Genomic DNA, 23,222 nt, shown 5'->3' with positions numbered 1-23,222 from the left:
TAGAGAGAGAGACATTCTAGTGTCTCAGTGGTGTGAGAGACAGTCACTGTGAGAGACATTCTAGTGTCTCAGTGTGTGAGAGAGACAGTCACTGTGAGAGACATTCTAGTGTCTCAGTGTGTGAGAGAGACAGTCACTGTGAGAGACATTCTAGTGTCTCAGTGTGTGAGAGAGACAGTCACTGTGAGAGACATTCTAGTGTCTCAGTGTGTGTGAGAGACAGTCACTGTGAGAGACATTCTAGTGTCTCAGTGTGTGAGAGACAGTCACTGTGAGAGACATTCTAGTGTCTCAGTGTGTGAGAGAGACAGTCACTGTGAGAGACATTCTAGTGTCTCAGTGTGTGAGAGACAGTCACTGTGAGAGACATTCTAGTGTCTCAGTGTGTGTGAGAGACAGTCACTGTGAGAGACATTCTAGTGTCTCAGTGTGAGAGAGAGATGACAGATCGTGACACGGAGAGAGAGAGAGACATTCTAGTGTCTCAGTGTGTGTGAGAGACAGTCACTGTGAGAGACATTCTAGTGTCTCAGTGTGTGAGAGAGACAGTCACTGTGAGAGACATTCTAGTGTCTCAGTGTGTGAGAGAGACAGTCACTGTGAGAGACATTCTAGTGTCTCAGTGTGTGAGAGAGACAGTCACTGTGAGAGACATTCTAGTGTCTCAGTGTGTGTGAGAGACAGTCACTGTGAGAGACATTCTAGTGTCTCAGTGTGTGAGAGAGACAGTCACTGTGAGAGACATTGTAGTGTCTCAGTGTGTGAGAGACAGTCACTGTGAGAGACATTGTAGTGTCTGTGTGTGTGAGAGACAGTCACTGTGAGAGACATTCTAGTGTCTCAGTGTGTGAGAGACAGTCACTGTGAGAGACATTGTAGTGTCTCAGTGTGTGAGAGAGACAGTCACTGTGAGAGACATTCTAGTGTCTCAGTGTGTGAGAGACAGTCACTGTGAGAGACATTCGTAGTGTCTCAGTGTGTGAGAGAGACAGTCACTGTGAGAGACATTCTAGTGTCTCAGTGTGTGTGAGAGACAGTCACTGTGAGAGACATTCTAGTGTCTCAGTGTGTGAGAGAGACAGTCACTGTGAGAGACATTCTAGTGTCTCAGTGTGTGTGAGAGACAGTCACTGTGAGAGACATTCTAGTGTCTCAGTGTGTGAGAGAGACAGTCACTGTGAGAGACATTGCTAGTGTCTCAGTGTGTGAGAGACAGTCACTGTGAGAGACATTCTAGTGTCTCAGTGTGTGTGAGAGACAGTCACTGTGAGAGACATTCTAGTGTCTCAGTGTGTGAGAGAGACAGTCACTGTGAGAGACATTCTAGTGTCTCAGTGTGTGTGAGAGACAGTCACTGTGAGAGACATTCTAGTGTCTCAGTGTGTGAGAGAGACAGTCACTGTGAGAGACATTGTAGTGTCTCAGTGTGTGAGAGAGACAGTCACTGTGAGAGACATTCTAGTGTCTCAGTGTGTGAGAGACAGTCACTGTGAGAGACATTCTAGTGTCTCAGTGTGTGAGAGACAGTCACTGTGAGAGACATTCTAGTGTCTCAGTGTGTGAGAGAGACAGTCACTGTGAGAGACATTCTAGTGTCTCAGTGTGTGTGAGAGACAGTCACTGTGAGAGACATTCTAGTGTCTCAGTGTGTGTGAGAGACAGTCACTGTGAGAGACATTCTAGTGTCTCAGTGTGTGAGAGAGACAGTCACTGTGAGAGACATTCTAGTGTCTCAGTGTGTGTGAGAGACAGTCACTGTGAGAGACATTCTAGTGTCTCAGTGTGTGAGAGACAGTCACTGTGAGAGACATTCTAGTGTCTCAGTGTGTGTGAGAGACAGTCACTGTGAGAGACATTCTAGTGTCTCAGTGTGTGTGAGAGACAGTCACTGTGAGAGACATTCTAGTGTCTCAGTGTGTGAGAGAGACAGTCACTGTGAGAGACATTGCTAGTGTCTCAGTGTGTGAGAGAGACAGTCACTGTGAGAGACATTCTAGTGTCTCAGTGTGTGAGAGACAGTCACTGTGAGAGACATTCTAGTGTCTCAGTGTGTGAGAGACAGTCACTGTGAGAGACATTCTAGTGTCTCAGTGTGTGAGAGACAGTCACTGTGAGAGACATTGTAGTGTCTCAGTGTGTGTGAGAGACAGTCACTGTGAGAGACATTCTAGTGTCTCAGTGTGTGTGAGAGACAGTCACTGTGAGAGACATTCTAGTGTCTCAGTGTGTGTGAGAGACAGTCATTGTGAGAGACATTCTAGTGTCTCAGTGTGTGTGAGAGACAGTCACTGTGAGAGACATTCTAGTGTTAGTGTGTGTGAGAGACAGTCACTGTGAGAGACATTCTAGTGTCTCAGTGTGTGTGAGAGACAGTCACTGTGAGAGACATTCTAGTGTCTCAGTGTGTGAGAGAGACAGTCACTGTGAGAGACATTCTAGTGTCTCAGTGTGTGAGAGACAGTCACTGTGAGAGACATTCTAGTGTCAGTGTGTGTGAGAGACAGTCACTGTGAGAGACATTCTAGTGTCTCAGTGTGTGAGAGAGACAGTCACTGTGAGAGACATTCTAGTGTCTCAGTGTGTGTGAGAGACAGTCACTGTGAGAGACATTCTAGTGTCTCAGTGTGTGAGAGAGACAGTCACTGTGAGAGACATTCTAGTGTCTCAGTGTGTGAGAGACAGTCATTGTGAGAGACATTCTAGTGTCTCAGTGTGTGTGAGAGACAGTCACTGTGAGAGACATTCTAGTGTCTCAGTGTGTGTGAGAGACAGTCACTGTGAGAGACATTCTAGTGTCTCAGTGTGTGTAAGAGACAGTCACTGTGAGAGACATTCTAGTGTCTCAGTGTGTGTGAGAGACAGTCACTGTGAGAGACATTCTAGTGTCTCAGTGTGTGTGAGAGACAGTCACTGTGAGAGACATTCTAGTGTCTCAGTGTGTGAGAGACAGTCACTGTGAGAGACATTCTAGTGTCAGTGTGTGTGAGAGACAGTCACTGTGAGAGACATTCTAGTGTCAGTGTGTGTGAGAGACAATCACTGTGAGAGACATTCTAGTGTCTCAGTGTGTGTAAGAGACAGTCACTGTGAGAGACATTCTAGTGTCTCAGTGTGTGTGAGAGACAGTCACTGTGAGAGACATTCTAGTGTCTCAGTGTGTGTAAGAGACAGTCACTGTGAGAGACATTCTAGTGTCTCAGTGTGTGTGAGAGACAGTCACTGTGAGAGACATTCTAGTGTCTCAGTGTGTGAGAGAGACAGTCACTGTGAGAGACATTCTAGTGTCTCAGTGTGTGAGAGACAGTCACCGAGAGAGAGATTCTAGTGTCTCAGTGTGTGTGAGAGACAGTCACTGTGAGAGACATTCTAGTGTCTCAGTGTGTGTGAGAGACAGTCACTGTGAGAGACATTCTAGTGTCTCAGTGTGTGTGAGAGACAGTCACTGTGAGAGACATTCTAGTGTCTCAGTGTGTGTGAGAGACAGTCACTGTGAGAGACATTCTAGTGTCTCAGTGTGTGAGAGAGACAGTCACTGTTAGAGACATTCTAGTGTCTCAGTGTGTGTGAGAGACAGTCACTGTGAGAGACATTCTAGTGTCTCAGTGTGTGTGAGAGACAGTCACTGTGAGAGACATTCTAGTGTCTCAGTGTGTGTGAGAGACAGTCACTTGTGAGAGACATTCTAGTGTCTCAGTGTGTGTGAGAGACAGTCACTGTGAGAGACATTCTAGTGTCTCAGTGTGTGTGAGAGACAGTCACTGTGAGAGACATTCTAGTGTCTCAGTGTGTGTGAGAGACAGTCACTGTGAGAGACATTCTAGTGTCTCAGTGTGTGAGAGAGACAGTCACTGTGAGAGACATTCTAGTGTCTCAGTGTGTGAGAGACAGTCACTGTGAGAGACATTCTAGTGTCAGTGTGTGTGAGAGACAGTCACTGTGAGAGACATTCTAGTGTCTCAGTGTGTGAGAGAGACAGTCACTGTGAGAGACATTCTAGTGTCTCAGTGTGTGTGAGAGACAGTCACTGTGAGAGACATTCTAGTGTCTCAGTGTGTGAGAGAGACAGTCACTGTGAGAGACATTCTAGTGTCTCAGTGTGTGAGAGACAGTCACTGTGAGAGACATTCTAGTGTCTCAGTGTGTGTGAGAGACAGTCACTGTGAGAGACATTCTAGTGTCTCAGTGTGTGTGAGAGACAGTCACTGTGAGAGACATTCTAGTGTCTCAGTGTGTGTGAGAGACAGTCACTGTGAGAGACATTCTAGTGTCTCAGTGTGTGTGAGAGACAGTCACTGTGAGAGACATTCTAGTGTCTCAGTGTGTGTGAGAGACAGTCACTGTGAGAGACATTCTAGTGTCTCAGTGTGTGAGAGACAGTCACTGTGAGAGACATTCTAGTGTCAGTGTGTGTGAGAGACAGTCACTGTGAGAGACATTCTAGTGTCAGTGTGTGTGAGAGACAGTCACTGTGAGAGACATTCTAGTGTCTCAGTGTGTGTAAGAGACAGTCACTGTGAGAGACATTCTAGTGTCTCAGTGTGTGTGAGAGACAGTCACTGTGAGAGACATTCTAGTGTCTCAGTGTGTGTAAGAGACAGTCACTGTGAGAGACATTCTAGTGTCTCAGTGTGTGTGAGAGACAGTCACTGTGAGAGACATTCTAGTGTCTCAGTGTGTGAGAGAGACAGTCACTGTGAGAGACATTCTAGTGTCTCAGTGTGTGAGAGACAGTCACCGAGAGAGAGATTCTAGTGTCTCAGTGTGTGTGAGAGACAGTCACTGTGAGAGACATTCTAGTGTCTCAGTGTGTGTGAGAGACAGTCACTGTGAGAGACATTCTAGTGTCTCAGTGTGTGTGAGAGACAGTCACTGTGAGAGACATTCTAGTGTCTCAGTGTGTGTGAGAGACAGTCACTGTGAGAGACATTCTAGTGTCTCAGTGTGTGAGAGAGACAGTCACTGTTAGAGACATTCTAGTGTCTCAGTGTGTGTGAGAGACAGTCACTGTGAGAGACATTCTAGTGTCTCAGTGTGTGTGAGAGACAGTCACTATGAGAGACATTCTAGTGTCTCAGTGTGTGTGAGAGACAGTCACTGTGAGAGACATTCTAGTGTCTCAGTGTGTGTGAGAGACAGTCACTGTGAGAGACATTCTAGTGTCTCAGTGTGTGTGAGAGACAGTCACTATGAGAGACATTCTAGTGTCTCAGTGTGTGAGAGAGACAGTCACTGTGAGAGACATTCTAGTGTCTCAGTGTGTGAGAGAGACAGTCACTGTGAGAGACATTCTAGTGTCTCAGTGTGTGAGAGAGACAGTCACTGTGAGAGACATTCTAGTGTCTCAGTGTGTGAGAGAGACAGTCACTGTGAGAGACATTCTAGTGTCTCAGTGTGTGAGAGAGACAGTCACTGTGAGAGACATTCTAGTGTCTCAGTGTGTGAGAGAGACAGTCACTGTGAGAGACATTCTAGTGTCTCAGTGTGAGAGAGACAGTGACTGTGAGAGACATTCTAGTGTCTCAGTGTGTGTGAGAGACAGTCACTGTGAGAGACATTGTAGTGTCTCAGTGTGTGTGAGAGGCAGTCACTATGAGAGACATTCTAGTGTCTCAGTGTGTGAGAGAGACAGTCACTGTGAGAGACATTCTAGTGTCTCAGTGTGTGTGAGAGACAGTCACTGTGAGAGACATTCTAGTGTCTCAGTGTGTGTGAGACAGTCACTGTGAGAGACATTCTAGTGTCTCAGTGTGTGAGAGAGACAGTCACTGTGAGAGACATTCTAGTGTCTCAGTGTGTGTGAGAGACAGTCACTGTGAGAGACATTCTAGTGTCTCAGTGTGTGAGAGAGACAGTCACTGTGAGAGACATCATTCTAGTGTCTCAGTGTGTGTGAGAGACAGTCACTGTGAGAGACATTCTAGTGTCTCAGTGTGTGAGAGAGACAGTCACTGTGAGAGACATTCTAGTGTCTCAGTGTGTGAGAGAGACAGTCACTGTGAGAGACATTCTAGTGTCGGTGTGTGAGAGAGACAGTCACTGTGAGAGACATTCTAGTGTCTCAGTGTGTGAGAGAGACAGTCACTGTGAGAGACATTCTAGTGTCTCAGTGTGTGAGAGACAGTCACTGTGAGAGACATTCTAGTGTCTCAGTGTGTGAGAGAGACAGTCACTGTGAGAGACATTCTAGTGTCTCAGTGTGTGTGAGAGACAGTCACTGTGAGAGACATTCTAGTGTCTCAGTGTGTGTGAGAGACAGTCACTGTGAGAGACATTCTAGTGTCTCAGTGTGTGAGAGACAGTCACTGTGAGAGACATTCTAGTGTCTCAGTGTGTGTGAGAGACAGTCACTGTGAGAGACATTCTAGTGTCTCAGTGTGTGAGAGACAGTCACTGTGAGAGACATTCTAGTGTCTCAGTGTGTGAGAGAGACAGTCACTGTGAGAGACATTCTAGTGTCTCAGTGTGTGTGAGAGACAGTCACTGTGAGAGACATTCTAGTGTCTCAGTGTGTGTGAGAGACAGTCACTGTGAGAGACATTCTAGTGTCTCAGTGTGTGTGAGAGACAGTCACTGTGAGAGACATTCTAGTGTCTCAGTGTGTGTGAGAGACAGTCACTGTGAGAGACATTCTAGTGTCTCAGTGTGTGAGAGACAGTCACTGTGAGAGACATTCTAGTGTCTCAGTGTGTGTGAGAGACAGTCACTGTGAGAGACATTCTAGTGTCTCAGTGTGTGTGAGAGACAGTCACTGTGAGAGACATTCTAGTGTCTCAGTGTGTGTGAGAGACAGTCACTGTGAGAGACATTCTAGTGTCTCAGTGTGTGTGAGAGACAGTCACTGTGAGAGACATTCTAGTGTCTCAGTGTGTGTGAGAGACAGTCACTGTGAGAGACATTCTAGTGTCTCAGTGTGTGTGAGAGACAGTCACTGTGAGAGACATTCTAGTGTCTCAGTGTGTGTGAGAGACAGTCACTGTGAGAGACATTCTAGTGTCTCAGTGTGTGTGAGAGACAGTCACTGTGAGAGACATTCTAGTGTCTCAGTGTGTGAGAGAGACAGTCACTGTGAGAGACATTCTAGTGTCTCAGTGTGTGAGAGAGACAGTCACTGTGAGAGACATTCTAGTGTCTCAGTGTGTGAGAGAGACAGTCACTGTGAGAGACATTCTAGTGTCTCAGTGTGTGAGAGAGACAGTCACTGTGAGAGACATTCTAGTGTCTCAGTGTGTGAGAGAGACAGTCACTGTGAGAGACATTCTAGTGTCTCAGTGTGTGAGAGAGACAGTCACTGTGAGAGACATTCTAGTGTCTCAGTGTGTGAGAGAGACAGTCACTGTGAGAGACATTCTAGTGTCTCAGTGTGTGAGAGAGACAGTCACTGTGAGAGACATTCTAGTGTCTCAGTGTGTGAGAGAGACAGTCACTGTGAGAGACATTCTAGTGTCTCAGTGTGTGAGAGAGACAGTCACTGTGAGAGACATTCTAGTGTCTCAGTGTGTGAGAGAGACAGTCACTGTGAGAGACATTCTAGTGTCTCAGTGTGTGAGAGACAGTCACTGTGAGAGACATTCTAGTGTCTCAGTGTGTGAGAGAGACAGTCACTGTGAGAGACATTCTAGTGTCTCAGTGTGTGTGAGAGACAGTCACTGTGAGAGACATTCTAGTGTCTCAGTGTGTGTGAGAGACAGTCACTGTGAGAGACATTCTAGTGTCTCAGTGTGTGAGAGACAGTCACTGTGAGAGACATTCTAGTGTCTCAGTGTGTGTGAGAGACAGTCACTGTGAGAGACATTCTAGTGTCTCAGTGTGTGAGAGACAGTCACTGTGAGAGACATTCTAGTGTCTCAGTGTGTGAGAGAGACAGTCACTGTGAGAGACATTCTAGTGTCTCAGTGTGTGTGAGAGACAGTCACTGTGAGAGACATTCTAGTGTCTCAGTGTGTGTGAGAGACAGTCACTGTGAGAGACATTCTAGTGTCTCAGTGTGTGAGAGACAGTCACTGTGAGAGACATTCTAGTGTCTCAGTGTGTGTGAGAGACAGTCACTGTGAGAGACATTCTAGTGTCTCAGTGTGTGAGAGACAGTCACTGTGAGAGACATTCTAGTGTCTCAGTGTGTGAGAGAGACAGTCACTGTGAGAGACATTCTAGTGTCTCAGTGTGTGTGAGAGACAGTCACTGTGAGAGACATTCTAGTGTCTCAGTGTGTGTGAGAGACAGTCACTGTGAGAGACATTCTAGTGTCTCAGTGTGTGAGAGACAGTCACTGTGAGAGACATTCTAGTGTCTCAGTGTGTGTGAGAGACAGTCACTGTGAGAGACATTCTAGTGTCTCAGTGTGTGTGAGAGACAGTCACTGTGAGAGACATTCTAGTGTCTCAGTGTGTGAGAGACAGTCACTGTGAGAGACATTCTAGTGTCTCAGTGTGTGTGAGAGACAGTCACTGTGAGAGACATTCTAGTGTCTCAGTGTGTGTGAGAGACAGTCACTGTGAGAGACATTCTAGTGTCTCAGTGTGTGAGAGACAGTCACTGTGAGAGACATTCTAGTGTCTCAGTGTGTGTGAGAGACAGTCACTGTGAGAGACATTCTAGTGTCTCAGTGTGTGTGAGAGACAGTCACTGTGAGAGACATTCTAGTGTCTCAGTGTTTGTGAGAGAGACATTCTAGTGTCTCAGTGTGTGTGAGAGACAGTCACTGTGAGAGACATTCTAGTGTCTCAGTGTGTGTGAGAGACAGTCACTGTGAGAGACATTCTAGTGTCTCAGTGTGTGTGAGAGACAGTCACTGTGAGAGACATTCTAGTGTCTCAGTGTGTGTGAGAGACAGTCACTGTGAGAGACATTCTAGTGTCTCAGTGTGTGTGAGAGACAGTCACTGTGAGAGACATTCTAGTGTCTCAGTGTGTGTGAGAGACAGTCACTGTGAGAGACATTCTAGTGTCTCAGTGTGTGTGAGAGACAGTCACTGTGAGAGACATTCTAGTGTCTCAGTGTGAGAGAGATGAACAGATCGTGACACGGAGAGAGAGAGAGACATTGTAGTGTCTCAGTGTGTGTGAGAGACATTCACTGTGAGAGACATTGTAGTGTCTCAGTGTGTGTGAGAGACAGTCACTGTGAGAGACATTCTAGTGTCTCAGTGTGTGTGAGAGACAGTCACTGTGAGAGACATTCTAGTGTCTCAGTGTGTGTGAGAGACAGTCACTGTGAGAGACATTCTAGTGTCTCAGTGTGAGAGAGACAGTCACTGTGAGAGACATTCTAGTGTCTCAGTGTGAGAGAGAGATGAACAGATCGTGACACGGAGAGAGAGAGAGACATTCTAGTGTCTCAGTGTGTGTGAGAGACAGTCACTGTGAGAGACATTCTAGTGTCTCAGTGTGTGTGAGAGACAGTCACTTGGAGAGACATTCTAGTGTCTCAGTGTGAGAGAGAGATGAACAGATCGTGACACGGAGAGAGAGAGAGACATTCTAGTGTCTCAGTGTGTGTGAGAGACAGTCACTGTGAGAGACATTCTAGTGTCTCAGTGTGTGAGAGAGACAGTCACTGTGAGAGACATTCTAGTGTCTCAGTGTGTGAGAGAGACAGTCACTGTGAGAGACATTCTAGTGTCTCAGTGTGTGAGAGAGACAGTCACTGTGAGAGACATTCTAGTGTCTCAGTGTGTGTGAGAGACAGTCACTGTGAGAGACATTCTAGTGTCTCAGTGTGTGAGAGACAGTCACTGTGAGAGACATTGTAGTGTCTCAGTGTGTGAGAGAGACAGTCACTGTGAGAGACATTCTAGTGTCTCAGTGTGTGAGAGACAGTCACTTGTGAGAGACATTCTAGTGTCTCAGTGTGTGTGAGAGACAGTCACTTGGAGAGACATTCTAGTGTCTCAGTGTGAGAGAGAGATGAACAGATCGTGACACGGAGAGAGAGAGAGACATTCTAGTGTCTCAGTGTGTGTGAGAGACAGTCACTGTGAGAGACATTCTAGTGTCTCAGTGTGTGAGAGAGACAGTCACTGTGAGAGACATTCTAGTGTCTCAGTGTGTGAGAGAGACAGTCACTGTGAGAGACATTCTAGTGTCTCAGTGTGTGAGAGAGACAGTCACTGTGAGAGACATTCTAGTGTCTCAGTGTGTGTGAGAGACAGTCACTGTGAGAGACATTCTAGTGTCTCAGTGTGTGAGAGAGACAGTCACTGTGAGAGACATTGTAGTGTCTCAGTGTGTGAGAGACAGTCACTGTGAGAGACATTGTAGTGTCTCAGTGTGTGTGAGAGACAGTCACTGTGAGAGACATTCTAGTGTCTCAGTGTGTGAGAGACAGTCACTGTGAGAGACATTGTAGTGTCTCAGTGTGTGAGAGAGACAGTCACTGTGAGAGACATTCTAGTGTCTCAGTGTGTGAGAGACAGTCACTGTGAGAGACATTGTAGTGTCTCAGTGTGTGAGAGAGACAGTCACTGTGAGAGACATTCTAGTGTCTCAGTGTGTGTGAGAGACAGTCACTGTGAGAGACATTCTAGTGTCTCAGTGTGTGAGAGAGACAGTCACTGTGAGAGACATTCTAGTGTCTCAGTGTGTGTGAGAGACAGTCACTGTGAGAGACATTCTAGTGTCTCAGTGTGTGAGAGAGACAGTCACTGTGAGAGACATTGTAGTGTCTCAGTGTGTGAGAGACAGTCACTGTGAGAGACATTCTAGTGTCTCAGTGTGTGTGAGAGACAGTCACTGTGAGAGACATTCTAGTGTCTCAGTGTGTGAGAGAGACAGTCACTGTGAGAGACATTCTAGTGTCTCAGTGTGTGTGAGAGACAGTCACTGTGAGAGACATTCTAGTGTCTCAGTGTGTGAGAGAGACAGTCACTGTGAGAGACATTCTAGTGTCTCAGTGTGTGAGAGACAGTCACTGTGAGAGACATTCTAGTGTCTCAGTGTGTGTGAGAGACAGTCACTGTGAGAGACATTGTAGTGTCTCAGTGTGTGAGAGAGACAGTCACTGTGAGAGACATTCTAGTGTCTCAGTGTGTGAGAGACAGTCACTGTGAGAGACATTCTAGTGTCTCAGTGTGTGAGAGACAGTCACTGTGAGAGACATTCTAGTGTCTCAGTGTGTGAGAGAGACAGTCACTGTGAGAGACATTCTAGTGTCTCAGTGTGTGTGAGAGACAGTCACTGTGAGAGACATTCTAGTGTCTCAGTGTGTGTGAGAGACAGTCACTGTGAGAGACATTCTAGTGTCTCAGTGTGTGAGAGAGACAGTCACTGTGAGAGACATTCTAGTGTCTCAGTGTGTGTGAGAGACAGTCACTGTGAGAGACATTCTAGTGTCTCAGTGTGTGAGAGACAGTCACTGTGAGAGACATTCTAGTGTCTCAGTGTGTGTGAGAGACAGTCACTGTGAGAGACATTCTAGTGTCTCAGTGTGTGTGAGAGACAGTCACTGTGAGAGACATTCTAGTGTCTCAGTGTGTGAGAGAGACAGTCACTGTGAGAGACATTGTAGTGTCTCAGTGTGTGAGAGAGACAGTCACTGTGAGAGACATTCTAGTGTCTCAGTGTGTGAGAGACAGTCACTGTGAGAGACATTCTAGTGTCTCAGTGTGTGAGAGACAGTCACTGTGAGAGACATTCTAGTGTCTCAGTGTGTGAGAGACAGTCACTGTGAGAGACATTGCTAGTGTCTCAGTGTGTGTGAGAGACAGTCACTGTGAGAGACATTCTAGTGTCTCAGTGTGTGAGAGACAGTCACTGTGAGAGACATTCTAGTGTCTCAGTGTGTGAGAGAGACAGTCACTGTGAGAGACATTCTAGTGTCTCAGTGTGTGTGAGAGACAGTCACTGTGAGAGACATTCTAGTGTCTCAGTGTGTGAGAGACAGTCACTGTGAGAGACATTCTAGTGTCTCAGTGTGTGTGAGAGACAGTCACTGTGAGAGACATTCTAGTGTCTCAGTGTGTGTGAGAGACAGTCACTGTGAGAGACATTCTAGTGTCTCAGTGTGTGAGAGAGACAGTCACTGTGAGAGACATTGTAGTGTCTCAGTGTGTGAGAGAGACAGTCACTGTGAGAGACATTCTAGTGTCTCAGTGTGTGAGAGACAGTCACTGTGAGAGACATTCTAGTGTCTCAGTGTGTGAGAGACAGTCACTGTGAGAGACATTCTAGTGTCTCAGTGTGTGAGAGACAGTCACTGTGAGAGACATTGTAGTGTCTCAGTGTGTGTGAGAGACAGTCACTGTGAGAGACATTCTAGTGTCTCAGTGTGTGAGAGACAGTCACTGTGAGAGACATTCTAGTGTCTCAGTGTGTGAGAGAGACAGTCACTGTGAGAGACATTCTAGTGTCTCAGTGTGTGTGAGAGACAGTCACTGTGAGAGACATTCTAGTGTCTCAGTGTGTGAGAGACAGTCACTGTGAGAGACATTCTAGTGTCTCAGTGTGTGAGAGAGACAGTCACTGTGAGAGACATTCTAGTGTCTCAGTGTGTGTGAGAGACAGTCACTGTGAGAGACATTCTAGTGTCTCAGTGTGTGAGAGACAGTCACTGTGAGAGACATTCTAGTGTCTCAGTGTGTGTGAGAGACAGTCACTGTGAGAGACATTCTAGTGTCTCAGTGTGTGTGAGAGACAGTCACTGTGAGAGACATTCTAGTGTCTCAGTGTGTGAGAGAGACAGTCACTGTGAGAGACATTGTAGTGTCTCAGTGTGTGAGAGAGACAGTCACTGTGAGAGACATTCTAGTGTCTCAGTGTGTGAGAGACAGTCACTGTGAGAGACATTCTAGTGTCTCAGTGTGTGTGAGAGACAGTCACTGTGAGAGACATTCTAGTGTCTCAGTGTGTGAGAGACAGTCACTGTGAGAGACATTCTAGTGTCTCAGTGTGTGAGAGAGACAGTCACTGTGAGAGACATTGTAGTGTCTCAGTGTGTGAGAGAGACAGTCACTGTGAGAGACATTGTAGTGTCTCAGTGTGTGAGAGAGACAGTCACTGTGAGAGACATTCTAGTGTCTCAGTGTGTGTGAGAGACAGTCACTGTGAGAGACATTCTAGTGTCTCAGTGTGTGAGAGACAGTCACTGTGAGAGACATTCTAGTGTCTCAGTGTGTGAGAGACAGTCACTGTGAGAGACATTGTAGTGTCTCAGTGTGTGTGAGAGACAGTCACTGTGAGAGACATTCTAGTGTCTCAGTGTGTGAGAGACAGTCACTGTGAGAGACATTCTAGTGTCTCAGTGTGTGTGAGAGACAGTCACTGTGAGAGACATTCTAGTGTCTCAGTGTGTGAGAGACAGTCACTGTGAGAGACATTCTAGTGTCTCAGTGTGTGAGAGACAGTCACTGTGAGAGACATTGTAGTGTCTCAGTGTGTGTAAGAGACAGTCACTGTGAGAGACATTCTAGTGTCTCAGTGTGTGTGAGAGACAGTCACTGTGAGAGACATTGTAGTGTCTCAGTGTGTGTGAGAGACAGTCACTTGGAGAGACATTCTAGTGTCTCAGTGTGAGAGAGATGAACAGATCGTGACACGGAGAGAGAGAGAGACATTGTAGTGTCTCAGTGTGTGTGAGAGACAGTCACTGTGAGAGACATTCTAGTGTCTCAGTGTGTGTGAGAGACAGTCACTGTGAGAGACATTCTAGTGTCTCAGTGTGTGTGAGAGACAGTCACTGTGAGAGAGATTCTAGTGTCTCAGTGTGTGTGAGAGACAGTCACTGTGAGAGACATTCTAGTGTCTCAGTGTGTGTGAGAGACAGTCACTGTGAGAGACATTCTAGTGTCTCAGTGTGTGTGAGAGACAGTCACTGTGAGAGACATTCTAGTGTCTCAGTGTGTGTGAGAGACAGTCACTGTGAGAGACATTCTAGGGTCTCAGTGTGTGTGAGACAGTCACTGTGAGAGACATTCTAGTGTCTCAGTGTGTGTGAGAGACAGTCACTGTGAGAGACATTCTAGTGTCTCAGTGTGTGAGAGAGACAGTCACTGTGAGAGACATTCTAGTGTCTCAGTGTGTGTGAGAGACAGTCACTGTGAGAGACATTCTAGTGTCTCAGTGTGTGTGAGAGACAGTCACTGTGAGAGACATTCTAGGGTCTCAGTGTGTGTGAGACAGTCACTGTGAGAGACATTCTAGTGTCTCAGTGTGTGTGAGAGACAGTCACTGTGAGAGACATTGTAGTGTCTCAGTGTGTGTGAGAGGCAGTCACTATGAGAGACATTCTAGTGTCTCAGTGTGTGTGAGAGACAGTCACTGTGAGAGACATTCTAGTGTCTCAGTGTGTGTGAGAGACAGTCACTGTGAGAGACATTCTAGTGTCTCAGTGTGTGAGAGACAGTCACTGTGAGAGACATTGTAGTGTCTCAGTGTGTGTGAGAGACAGTCACTGTGAGAGACATTGTAGTGTCTCAGTGTGTGTGAGAGACAGTCACTATGAGAGACATTGTAGTGTCTCAGTGTGTGTGAGAGACAGTCACTGTGAGAGACATTGTAGTGTCTCAGTGTGTGTGAGAGACAGTCACTGTGAGAGACATTGTAGTGTCTCAGTGTGTGTGAGAGACAGTCACTGTGAGAGACATTGTAGTGTCTCAGTGTGTGTGAGAGACAGTCACTGTGAGAGACATTCTAGTGTCTCAGTGTGTGAGAGACAGTCACTGTGAGAGACATTCTAGTGTCTCAGTGTGTGAGAGAGACAGTCACTGTGAGAGACATTCTAGTGTCTCAGTGTGTGTGAGAGACAGTCACTGTGAGAGACATTCTAGTGTCTCAGTGTGTGAGAGACAGTCACTGTGAGAGACATTCTAGTGTCTCAGTGTGTGTGAGAGACAGTCACTGTGAGAGACATTCTAGTGTCTCAGTGTGTGTGAGAGACAGTCACTGTGAGAGACATTCTAGTGTCTCAGTGTGTGAGAGAGACAGTCACTGTGAGAGACATTGTAGTGTCTCAGTGTGTGAGAGAGACAGTCACTGTGAGAGACATTCTAGTGTCTCAGTGTGTGAGAGACAGTCACTGTGAGAGACATTCTAGTGTCTCAGTGTGTGTGAGAGACAGTCACTGTGAGAGACATTCTAGTGTCTCAGTGTGTGAGAGACAGTCACTGTGAGAGACATTCTAGTGTCTCAGTGTGTGAGAGAGACAGTCACTGTGAGAGACATTGTAGTGTCTCAGTGTGTGAGAGAGACAGTCACTGTGAGAGACATTGTAGTGTCTCAGTGTGTGAGAGAGACAGTCACTGTGAGAGACATTCTAGTGTCTCAGTGTGTGTGAGAGACAGTCACTGTGAGAGACATTCTAGTGTCTCAGTGTGTGAGAGACAGTCACTGTGAGAGACATTCTAGTGTCTCAGTGTGTGAGAGACAGTCACTGTGAGAGACATTGTAGTGTCTCAGTGTGTGTGAGAGACAGTCACTGTGAGAGACATTCTAGTGTCTCAGTGTGTGAGAGACAGTCACTGTGAGAGACATTCTAGTGTCTCAGTGTGTGTGAGAGACAGTCACTGTGAGAGACATTCTAGTGTCTCAGTGTGTGAGAGACAGTCACTGTGAGAGACATTCTAGTGTCTCAGTGTGTGAGAGACAGTCACTGTGAGAGACATTGTAGTGTCTCAGTGTGTGTAAGAGACAGTCACTGTGAGAGACATTCTAGTGTCTCAGTGTGTGTGAGAGACAGTCACTGTGAGAGACATTGTAGTGTCTCAGTGTGTGTGAGAGACAGTCACTTGGAGAGACATTCTAGTGTCTCAGTGTGAGAGAGATGAACAGATCGTGACACGGAGAGAGAGAGAGACATTGTAGTGTCTCAGTGTGTGTGAGAGACAGTCACTGTGAGAGACATTCTAGTGTCTCAGTGTGTGTGAGAGACAGTCACTGTGAGAGACATTCTAGTGTCTCAGTGTGTGTGAGAGACAGTCACTGTGAGAGAGATTCTAGTGTCTCAGTGTGTGTGAGAGACAGTCACTGTGAGAGACATTCTAGTGTCTCAGTGTGTGTGAGAGACAGTCACTGTGAGAGACATTCTAGTGTCTCAGTGTGTGTGAGAGACAGTCACTGTGAGAGACATTCTAGTGTCTCAGTGTGTGTGAGAGACAGTCACTGTGAGAGACATTCTAGGGTCTCAGTGTGTGTGAGACAGTCACTGTGAGAGACATTCTAGTGTCTCAGTGTGTGTGAGAGACAGTCACTGTGAGAGACATTCTAGTGTCTCAGTGTGTGAGAGAGACAGTCACTGTGAGAGACATTCTAGTGTCTCAGTGTGTGTGAGAGACAGTCACTGTGAGAGACATTCTAGTGTCTCAGTGTGTGTGAGAGACAGTCACTGTGAGAGACATTCTAGGGTCTCAGTGTGTGTGAGACAGTCACTGTGAGAGACATTCTAGTGTCTCAGTGTGTGTGAGAGACAGTCACTGTGAGAGACATTGTAGTGTCTCAGTGTGTGTGAGAGGCAGTCACTATGAGAGACATTCTAGTGTCTCAGTGTGTGTGAGAGACAGTCACTGTGAGAGACATTCTAGTGTCTCAGTGTGTGTGAGAGACAGTCACTGTGAGAGACATTCTAGTGTCTCAGTGTGTGAGAGACAGTCACTGTGAGAGACATTGTAGTGTCTCAGTGTGTGTGAGAGACAGTCACTGTGAGAGACATTGTAGTGTCTCAGTGTGTGTGAGAGACAGTCACTGTGAGAGACATTGTAGTGTCTCAGTGTGTGTGAGAGACAGTCACTGTGAGAGACATTGTAGTGTCTCAGTGTGTGTGAGAGACAGTCACTGTGAGAGACATTCTAGTGTCTCAGTGTGTGAGAGAGACAGTCACTGTGAGAGACATTCTAGTTTATTTTCTCTCCTGCAGGTGATTGTTAAGAACCTTTCCACCGGGACCCGTGTGGTGCTGAAGTCCCATTATGGATATGAGGTGGATGAGGTGAAAATCATGGGAAAGGAACGTTTCCTGGTGGCGCACACATCGGACACGTTACTACTAGGAGATCTGGGGAGTAACAGACTGAGCGAGGTATGATCTATACTACACGTTACTACTAGGAGATCTGGGGAGTAACAGACTGAGCGAGGTCTGATCTATACTACACGTTACTACTAGGAGATCTGGGGAGTAACAGACTGAGCGAGGTATGATCTATACTACACGTTACTACTAGGAGATCTGGGGAGTAACAGACTGAGCGAGGTATGATCTATACTACACGTTACTACTAGGAGATCTGGGGAGTAACAGACTGAGCGAGGTATGATCTATACTACACGTTACTACTAGGAGATCTGGGGAGTAACAGACTGAGCGAGGTATGATCTATACTACACGTTACTACTAGGAGATCTGGGGAGTAACAGACTGAGCGAGGTATGATCTATACTACACGTTACTACTAGGAGATCTGGGGAGTAACAGACTGAGCGAGGTATGATCTATACTACACGTTACTACTAGGAGATCTGGGGAGTAACAGACTGAGCGAGGTATGATCTATACTACATGTTACTACTAGGAGATCTGGGGAGTAACAGACTGAGCGAGGTATGATCTATACTACACGTTACTACTAGGAGATCTGGGGAGTAACAGACTGAGCGAGGTATGATCTATACTACACGTTACTACTAGGAGATCTGGGGAGTAACAGACTGAGCGAGGTATGATCTATACTACACGTTACTACTAGGAGATCTGGGGAGTAACAGACTGAGCGAGGTATGATCTATACTACACGTTACTACTAGGAGATCTGGGGAGTAACAGACTGAGCGAGGTATGATCTATACTACACGTTACTACTAGGAGATCTGGGGAGTAACAGACTGAGCGAGGTATGATCTATACTACACGTTACTACTAGGAGATCTGGGGAGTAACAGACTGAGCGAGGTATGATCTATACTACATGTTACTACTAGGAGATCTGGGGAGTAACAGACTGAGCGAGGTATGATCTATACTACACGTTACTACTAGGAGATCTGGGGAGTAACAGACTAAGCGAGGTATGATCTATACTACATGTTACTACTAGGAGATCTGGGGAGTAACAGACTAAGCGAAGTATGATCTATACTACACGTTACTACTAGGAGATCTGGGGAGTAACAGACTGAGCGAGGTATGATCTATACTACACGTTACTACTAGGAGATCTGGGGAGTAACAGACTGAGCGAGGTATGATTCTATACTACACGTTACTACTAGGAGATCTGGGGAGTAACAGACTGAGCGAGGTATGATCTATACTACATGTTACTACTAGGAGATCTGGGGAGTAACAGACTGAGCGAGGTATGATCTATACTACACGTTACTACTAGAAGATCTGGGAAGTAACAGACTGAGCGAGGTCTGATCTATACTACACGTTACTACTAGGAGATCTGGGGAGTAACAGACTGAGCGAGGTATGATCTATACTACACGTTACTACTAGGAGATCTGGGGAGTAACAGACTAAGCGAGGTATGATCTATACTACACGTTACTACTAGGAGATCTGGGGAGTAACAGACTGAGCGAGGTATGATCTATACTACACGTTACTACTAGGAGATCTGGGGAGTAACAGACTGAGCGAGGTATGATTCTATACTACACGTTACTACTAGGAGATCTGGGGAGTAACAGACTGAGCGAGGTATGATCTATACTACACGTTACTACTAGGAGATCTGGGGAGTAACAGACTGAGCGAGGTATGATCTATACTACATGTTACTACTAGGAGATCTGGGGAGTAACAGACTGAGCGAGGTATGATCTATACTACACGTTACTACTAGGAGATCTGGGGAGTAACAGACTGAGCGAGGTATGATTCTATACTACACGTTACTACTAGGAGATCTGGGGAGTAACAGACTGAGCGAGGTATGATCTATACTACATGTTACTACTAGGAGATCTGGGGAGTAACAGACTGAGCGAGGTATGATCTATACTACACGTTACTACTAGGAGATCTGGGGAGTAACAGACTGAGCGAGGTATGATCTATACTACACGTTACTACTAGGAGATCTGGGGAGTAACAGACTGAGCGAGGTATGATCTATACTACATGTTACTACTAGGAGATCTGGGGAGTAACAGACTGAGCGAGGTATGATTCTATACTACACGTTACTACTAGGAGATCTGGGGAGTAACAGACTGAGCGAGGTATGATCTATACTACACGTTACTACTATGAGATCTGGGGAGTAACAGACTGAGCGAGGTATGATCTATACTACATGTTACTACTAGGAGATCTGGGGAGTAACAGACTGAGCGAGGTATGATTCTATACTACACGTTACTACTAGGAGATCTGGGGAGTAACAGACTGAGCGAGGTCTGATCTATACTACACGTTACTACTAGAAGATCTGGGGAGTAACAGACTGAGCGAGGTCTGATCTATACTACACGTTACTACTAGGAGATCTGGGGAGTAACAGACTGAGCGAGGTATGATCTATACTACACGTTACTACTAGGAGATCTGGGGAGTAACAGACTGAGCGAGGTATGATCTATACTACACGTTACTACTAGGAGATCTGGGGAGTAACAGACTGAGCGAGGTATGATCTATACTACATGTTACTACTAGGAGATCTGGGGAGTAACAGACTGAGCGAGGTATGATCTATACTACACGTTACTACTAGGAGATCTGGGGAGTAACAGACTGAGCGAGGTATGATCTATACTACATGTTACTACTAGGAGATCTGGGGAGTAACAGACTGAGCGAGGTATGATCTATACTACACGTTACTACTAGGAGATCTGGGGAGTAACAGACTGAGCGAGGTATGATCTATACTACATGTTACTACTAGGAGATCTGGGGAGTAACAGACTGAGCGAGGTATGATCTATACTACACGTTACTACTAGGAGATCTGGGGAGTAACAGACTGAGTGAGGTATGATTCTATACTACACGTTACTACTAGGAGATCTGGGGAGTAACAGACTGAGCGAGGTATGATCTATACTACATGTTACTACTAGGAGATCTGGGGAGTAACAGACTGAGCGAGGTATGATCTATACTACACGTTACTACTAGGAGATCTGGGGAGTAACAGACTGAGCGAGGTATGATCTATACTACACGTTACTACTAGGAGATCTGGGGAGTAACAGACTGAGCGAGGTATGATCTATACTACATGTTACTACTAGGAGATCTGGGGAGTAACAGACTGAGCGAGGTATGATTCTATACTACACGTTACTACTAGGAGATCTGGGGAGTAACAGACTGAGCGAGGTATGATCTATACTACACGTTACTACTATGAGATCTGGGGAGTAACAGACTGAGCGAGGTATGATCTATACTACATGTTACTACTAGGAGATCTGGGGAGTAACAGACTGAGCGAGGTATGATTCTATACTACACGTTACTACTAGGAGATCTGGGGAGTAACAGACTGAGCGAGGTCTGATCTATACTACACGTTACTACTAGAAGATCTGGGGAGTAACAGACTGAGCGAGGTATGATCTATACTACACGTTACTACTAGGAGATCTGGGGCGTAACAGACTGAGCGAGGTATGATTCTATACTACACGTTACTACTAGGAGATCTGGGGAGTAACAGACTGAGCGAGGTATGATTCTATACTACACGTTACTACTAGGAGATCTGGGGAGTAACAGACTGAGCGAGGTATGATCTATACTACACGTTACTACTATGAGATCTGGGGAGTAACAGACTGAGCGAGGTATGATCTATACTACACGTTACTACTAGGAGATCTGGGGAGTAACAGACTGAGCGAGGTATGATTCTATACTACACGTTACTACTAGGAGATCTGGGGAGTAACAGACTGAGCGAGGTATGATTCTATACTACACGTTACTACTAGGAGATCTGGGGAGTAACAGACTGAGCGAGGTATGATCTATACTACACGTTACTACTAGAAGATCTGGGAAGTAACAGACTGAGCGAGGTATGATCTATACTACACGTTACTACTAGGAGATCTGGGGAGTAACAGACTGAGCGAGGTATGATTCTCTACTACACGTTACTACTAGAAGATCTGGAAAGTAACAGACTGAGCGAGGTATGATCTATACTACACGTTACTACTAGAAGATCTGGGAAGTAACAGACTGAGCGAGGTATGATCTATACTTCATGTTACTACTATGAGATCTGGGGAGTAACAGACTGAGCGAGGTATGATCTATACTACACGTTACTACTAGGAGATCTGGGGCGTAACAGACTGAGCGAGGTATGATTCTATACTACACGTTACTACTAGAAGATCTGGGAAGTAACAGACTGAGCGAGGTATGATTCTATACTACACGTTACTACTAGAAGATCCATGTAGTGTAATTCTGAACGAGGAATATTTTTTTTAATTTAACATGTAACACCAATGTCTCTTGATAATATTAACGTAAGACACTGGTTTATTATGCGTTTTTTTATGCGTGACACTGCTGTCTCCTTATTGTATTGATGCGTGACACTGCTGTCTCCTTATTGTATTGATGCGTGACACTGCTGTCTCCTTATTGTACCGATGCGTGACACTGCTGTCTCCTTATTGTACCGATGCGTGACACTGCTGTCTCCTTATTGTACCGATGCGTGACACTGCTGTCTCCTTATTGTATAGATGCCTGACACTGCTGTCTCCTTGTTGTATTGATGCCTGACACTGCTGTCTCCTTATTGTATTGATGCCTGACACTGGTGTCTCCTTGTTGTATTGATACGTGACACTGCTGTCTCCTTGTTGTATTGATGCGTGACACTGCTGTCTCCTTATTGTATTGATGCGTGACACTGCTGTCTCTTTATTGTATTGATGCGTGACACTGCTGTCTCCTTATTGTATTGATGCGTGACACTGCTGTCTCCTTATTGTATTGATGCCTGACACTGCTGTCTCCTTATTGTATTGATGCCTGTCACTGGTGTCTCTTTATTGTATTGATGCGTGACACTGCTGTCTCCTTGTTGTATTGATGCGTGACACTGCTGTCTCCTTATTGTATTGATGCCTGTCACTGGTGTCTTTTTATTGTATTGATGCCTGACACTGCTGTCTCCTTGTTGTTTTGATGCGTGACACTGCTGTCTCCTTATTGTATTGATGCCTGACACTGCTGTCTCCTTATTGTATTGATGCCTGACAATGCTGTCTCCTTATTGTATTGATGCGTGACACTGCTGTCTCCTTATTGTATTGATGCCTGACACTGCTGTCTCCTTATTGTATTGATGCCTGACACTGGTGTCTCTTTATTGTATTGATGCGTGACACTGCTGTCTCTTTATTGTATTGATGCGTGACACTGCTGTCTCTTTATTGTATTGATGCGTCTCACTGCTGTCTCCTTATTGTATTCATGCGTCACACTGCTGTCTCCTTATTGTAATGATGCGTGACACTGCTGTCTCCTTATTGTACTGATGCGCGACACTGCTGTCTCCTTATTGTATTGATGCGTGACACCGCTGTCTCCTTATTGTACTGGTGCGTGACACTGCTGTCTCCTTATTGTATTGATGCGTCTCACTGCTGTCTCCTTATTGTATTGATGCGTCACACTGCTGTCTCCTTATTGTAATGATGCGTGACACCGCTGTCTCCTTATTGTATTGATGCGTCTCACTGCTGTCTCCTTATTGTATTGATGCGTCACACTGCTGTCTCCTTATTGTATTGATGCGTCTCACTGCTGTCTCCTTATTGTATTGATGCGTCACACTGCTGTCTCCTTATTGTAATGATGCGTGACACCGCTGTCTCCTTATTGTATTGATGCGTCTCACTGCTGTCTCCTTATTGTATTGATGCGTGACACTGCTGTCTCCTTATTGTATTGATGTGTTACACTGCTGTCTCCTTATTGTATTGATGCGTGACACTGCTGTCTCTCTCTAGGTGGCCTGGCAGGGATCTGGAGGAAATGAGAAATTCTTCTTTGAAAATGAGAATGTAAGAACTACAAAATATTTTCTTACCTTAGCAACTGCTGTACACTGAAACATCCTGCTTCCCCGTCCTGTCATCCCCTCCACCTCACATAACGCAGCTCGGTCATTTCCTGACATCCTGCTTCCCCGTCCTGTCATCCCCTCCACCTCACATAACGCAGCTCGGTCATCCCCTTATAGATGGTGTGTGCATCTCCTGACATCCTGCTTCCCCATCCTATCATCCCCTCCACCTCACATAACGCAGCTCGGT

At 45.9% G+C, this 23,222-nt stretch overlaps 1 protein-coding gene across 1 annotated transcript in view; it reads left to right on the top strand.

Annotated features, from left to right (window-relative positions):
- Positions 1-16,839: 16,839 nt before the first annotated feature.
- The window catches only part of IFT172 (intraflagellar transport 172), a gene marked incomplete at its 5' end in the record, with an annotated part of 115,946 nt that continues 109,563 nt past the window's right edge, over positions 16,840-23,222 (top strand). Inside the window, 2 exon segments of the mRNA XM_075193970.1 lie at positions 16,840-17,001; positions 22,917-22,970. Of these exon segments, the coding sequence (XP_075050071.1) occupies positions 16,840-17,001; positions 22,917-22,970 (216 nt within the window).

The sequence above is a fragment of the Mixophyes fleayi genome, unplaced genomic scaffold (assembly GCF_038048845.1).
Source record: "Mixophyes fleayi isolate aMixFle1 unplaced genomic scaffold, aMixFle1.hap1 Scaffold_103, whole genome shotgun sequence".
Lineage (NCBI taxonomy): Eukaryota > Metazoa > Chordata > Amphibia > Anura > Limnodynastidae > Mixophyes > Mixophyes fleayi.
Note: the sequence above shows the minus strand (reverse complement) of the source record. Positions and strands in the feature narration are given on the sequence as shown.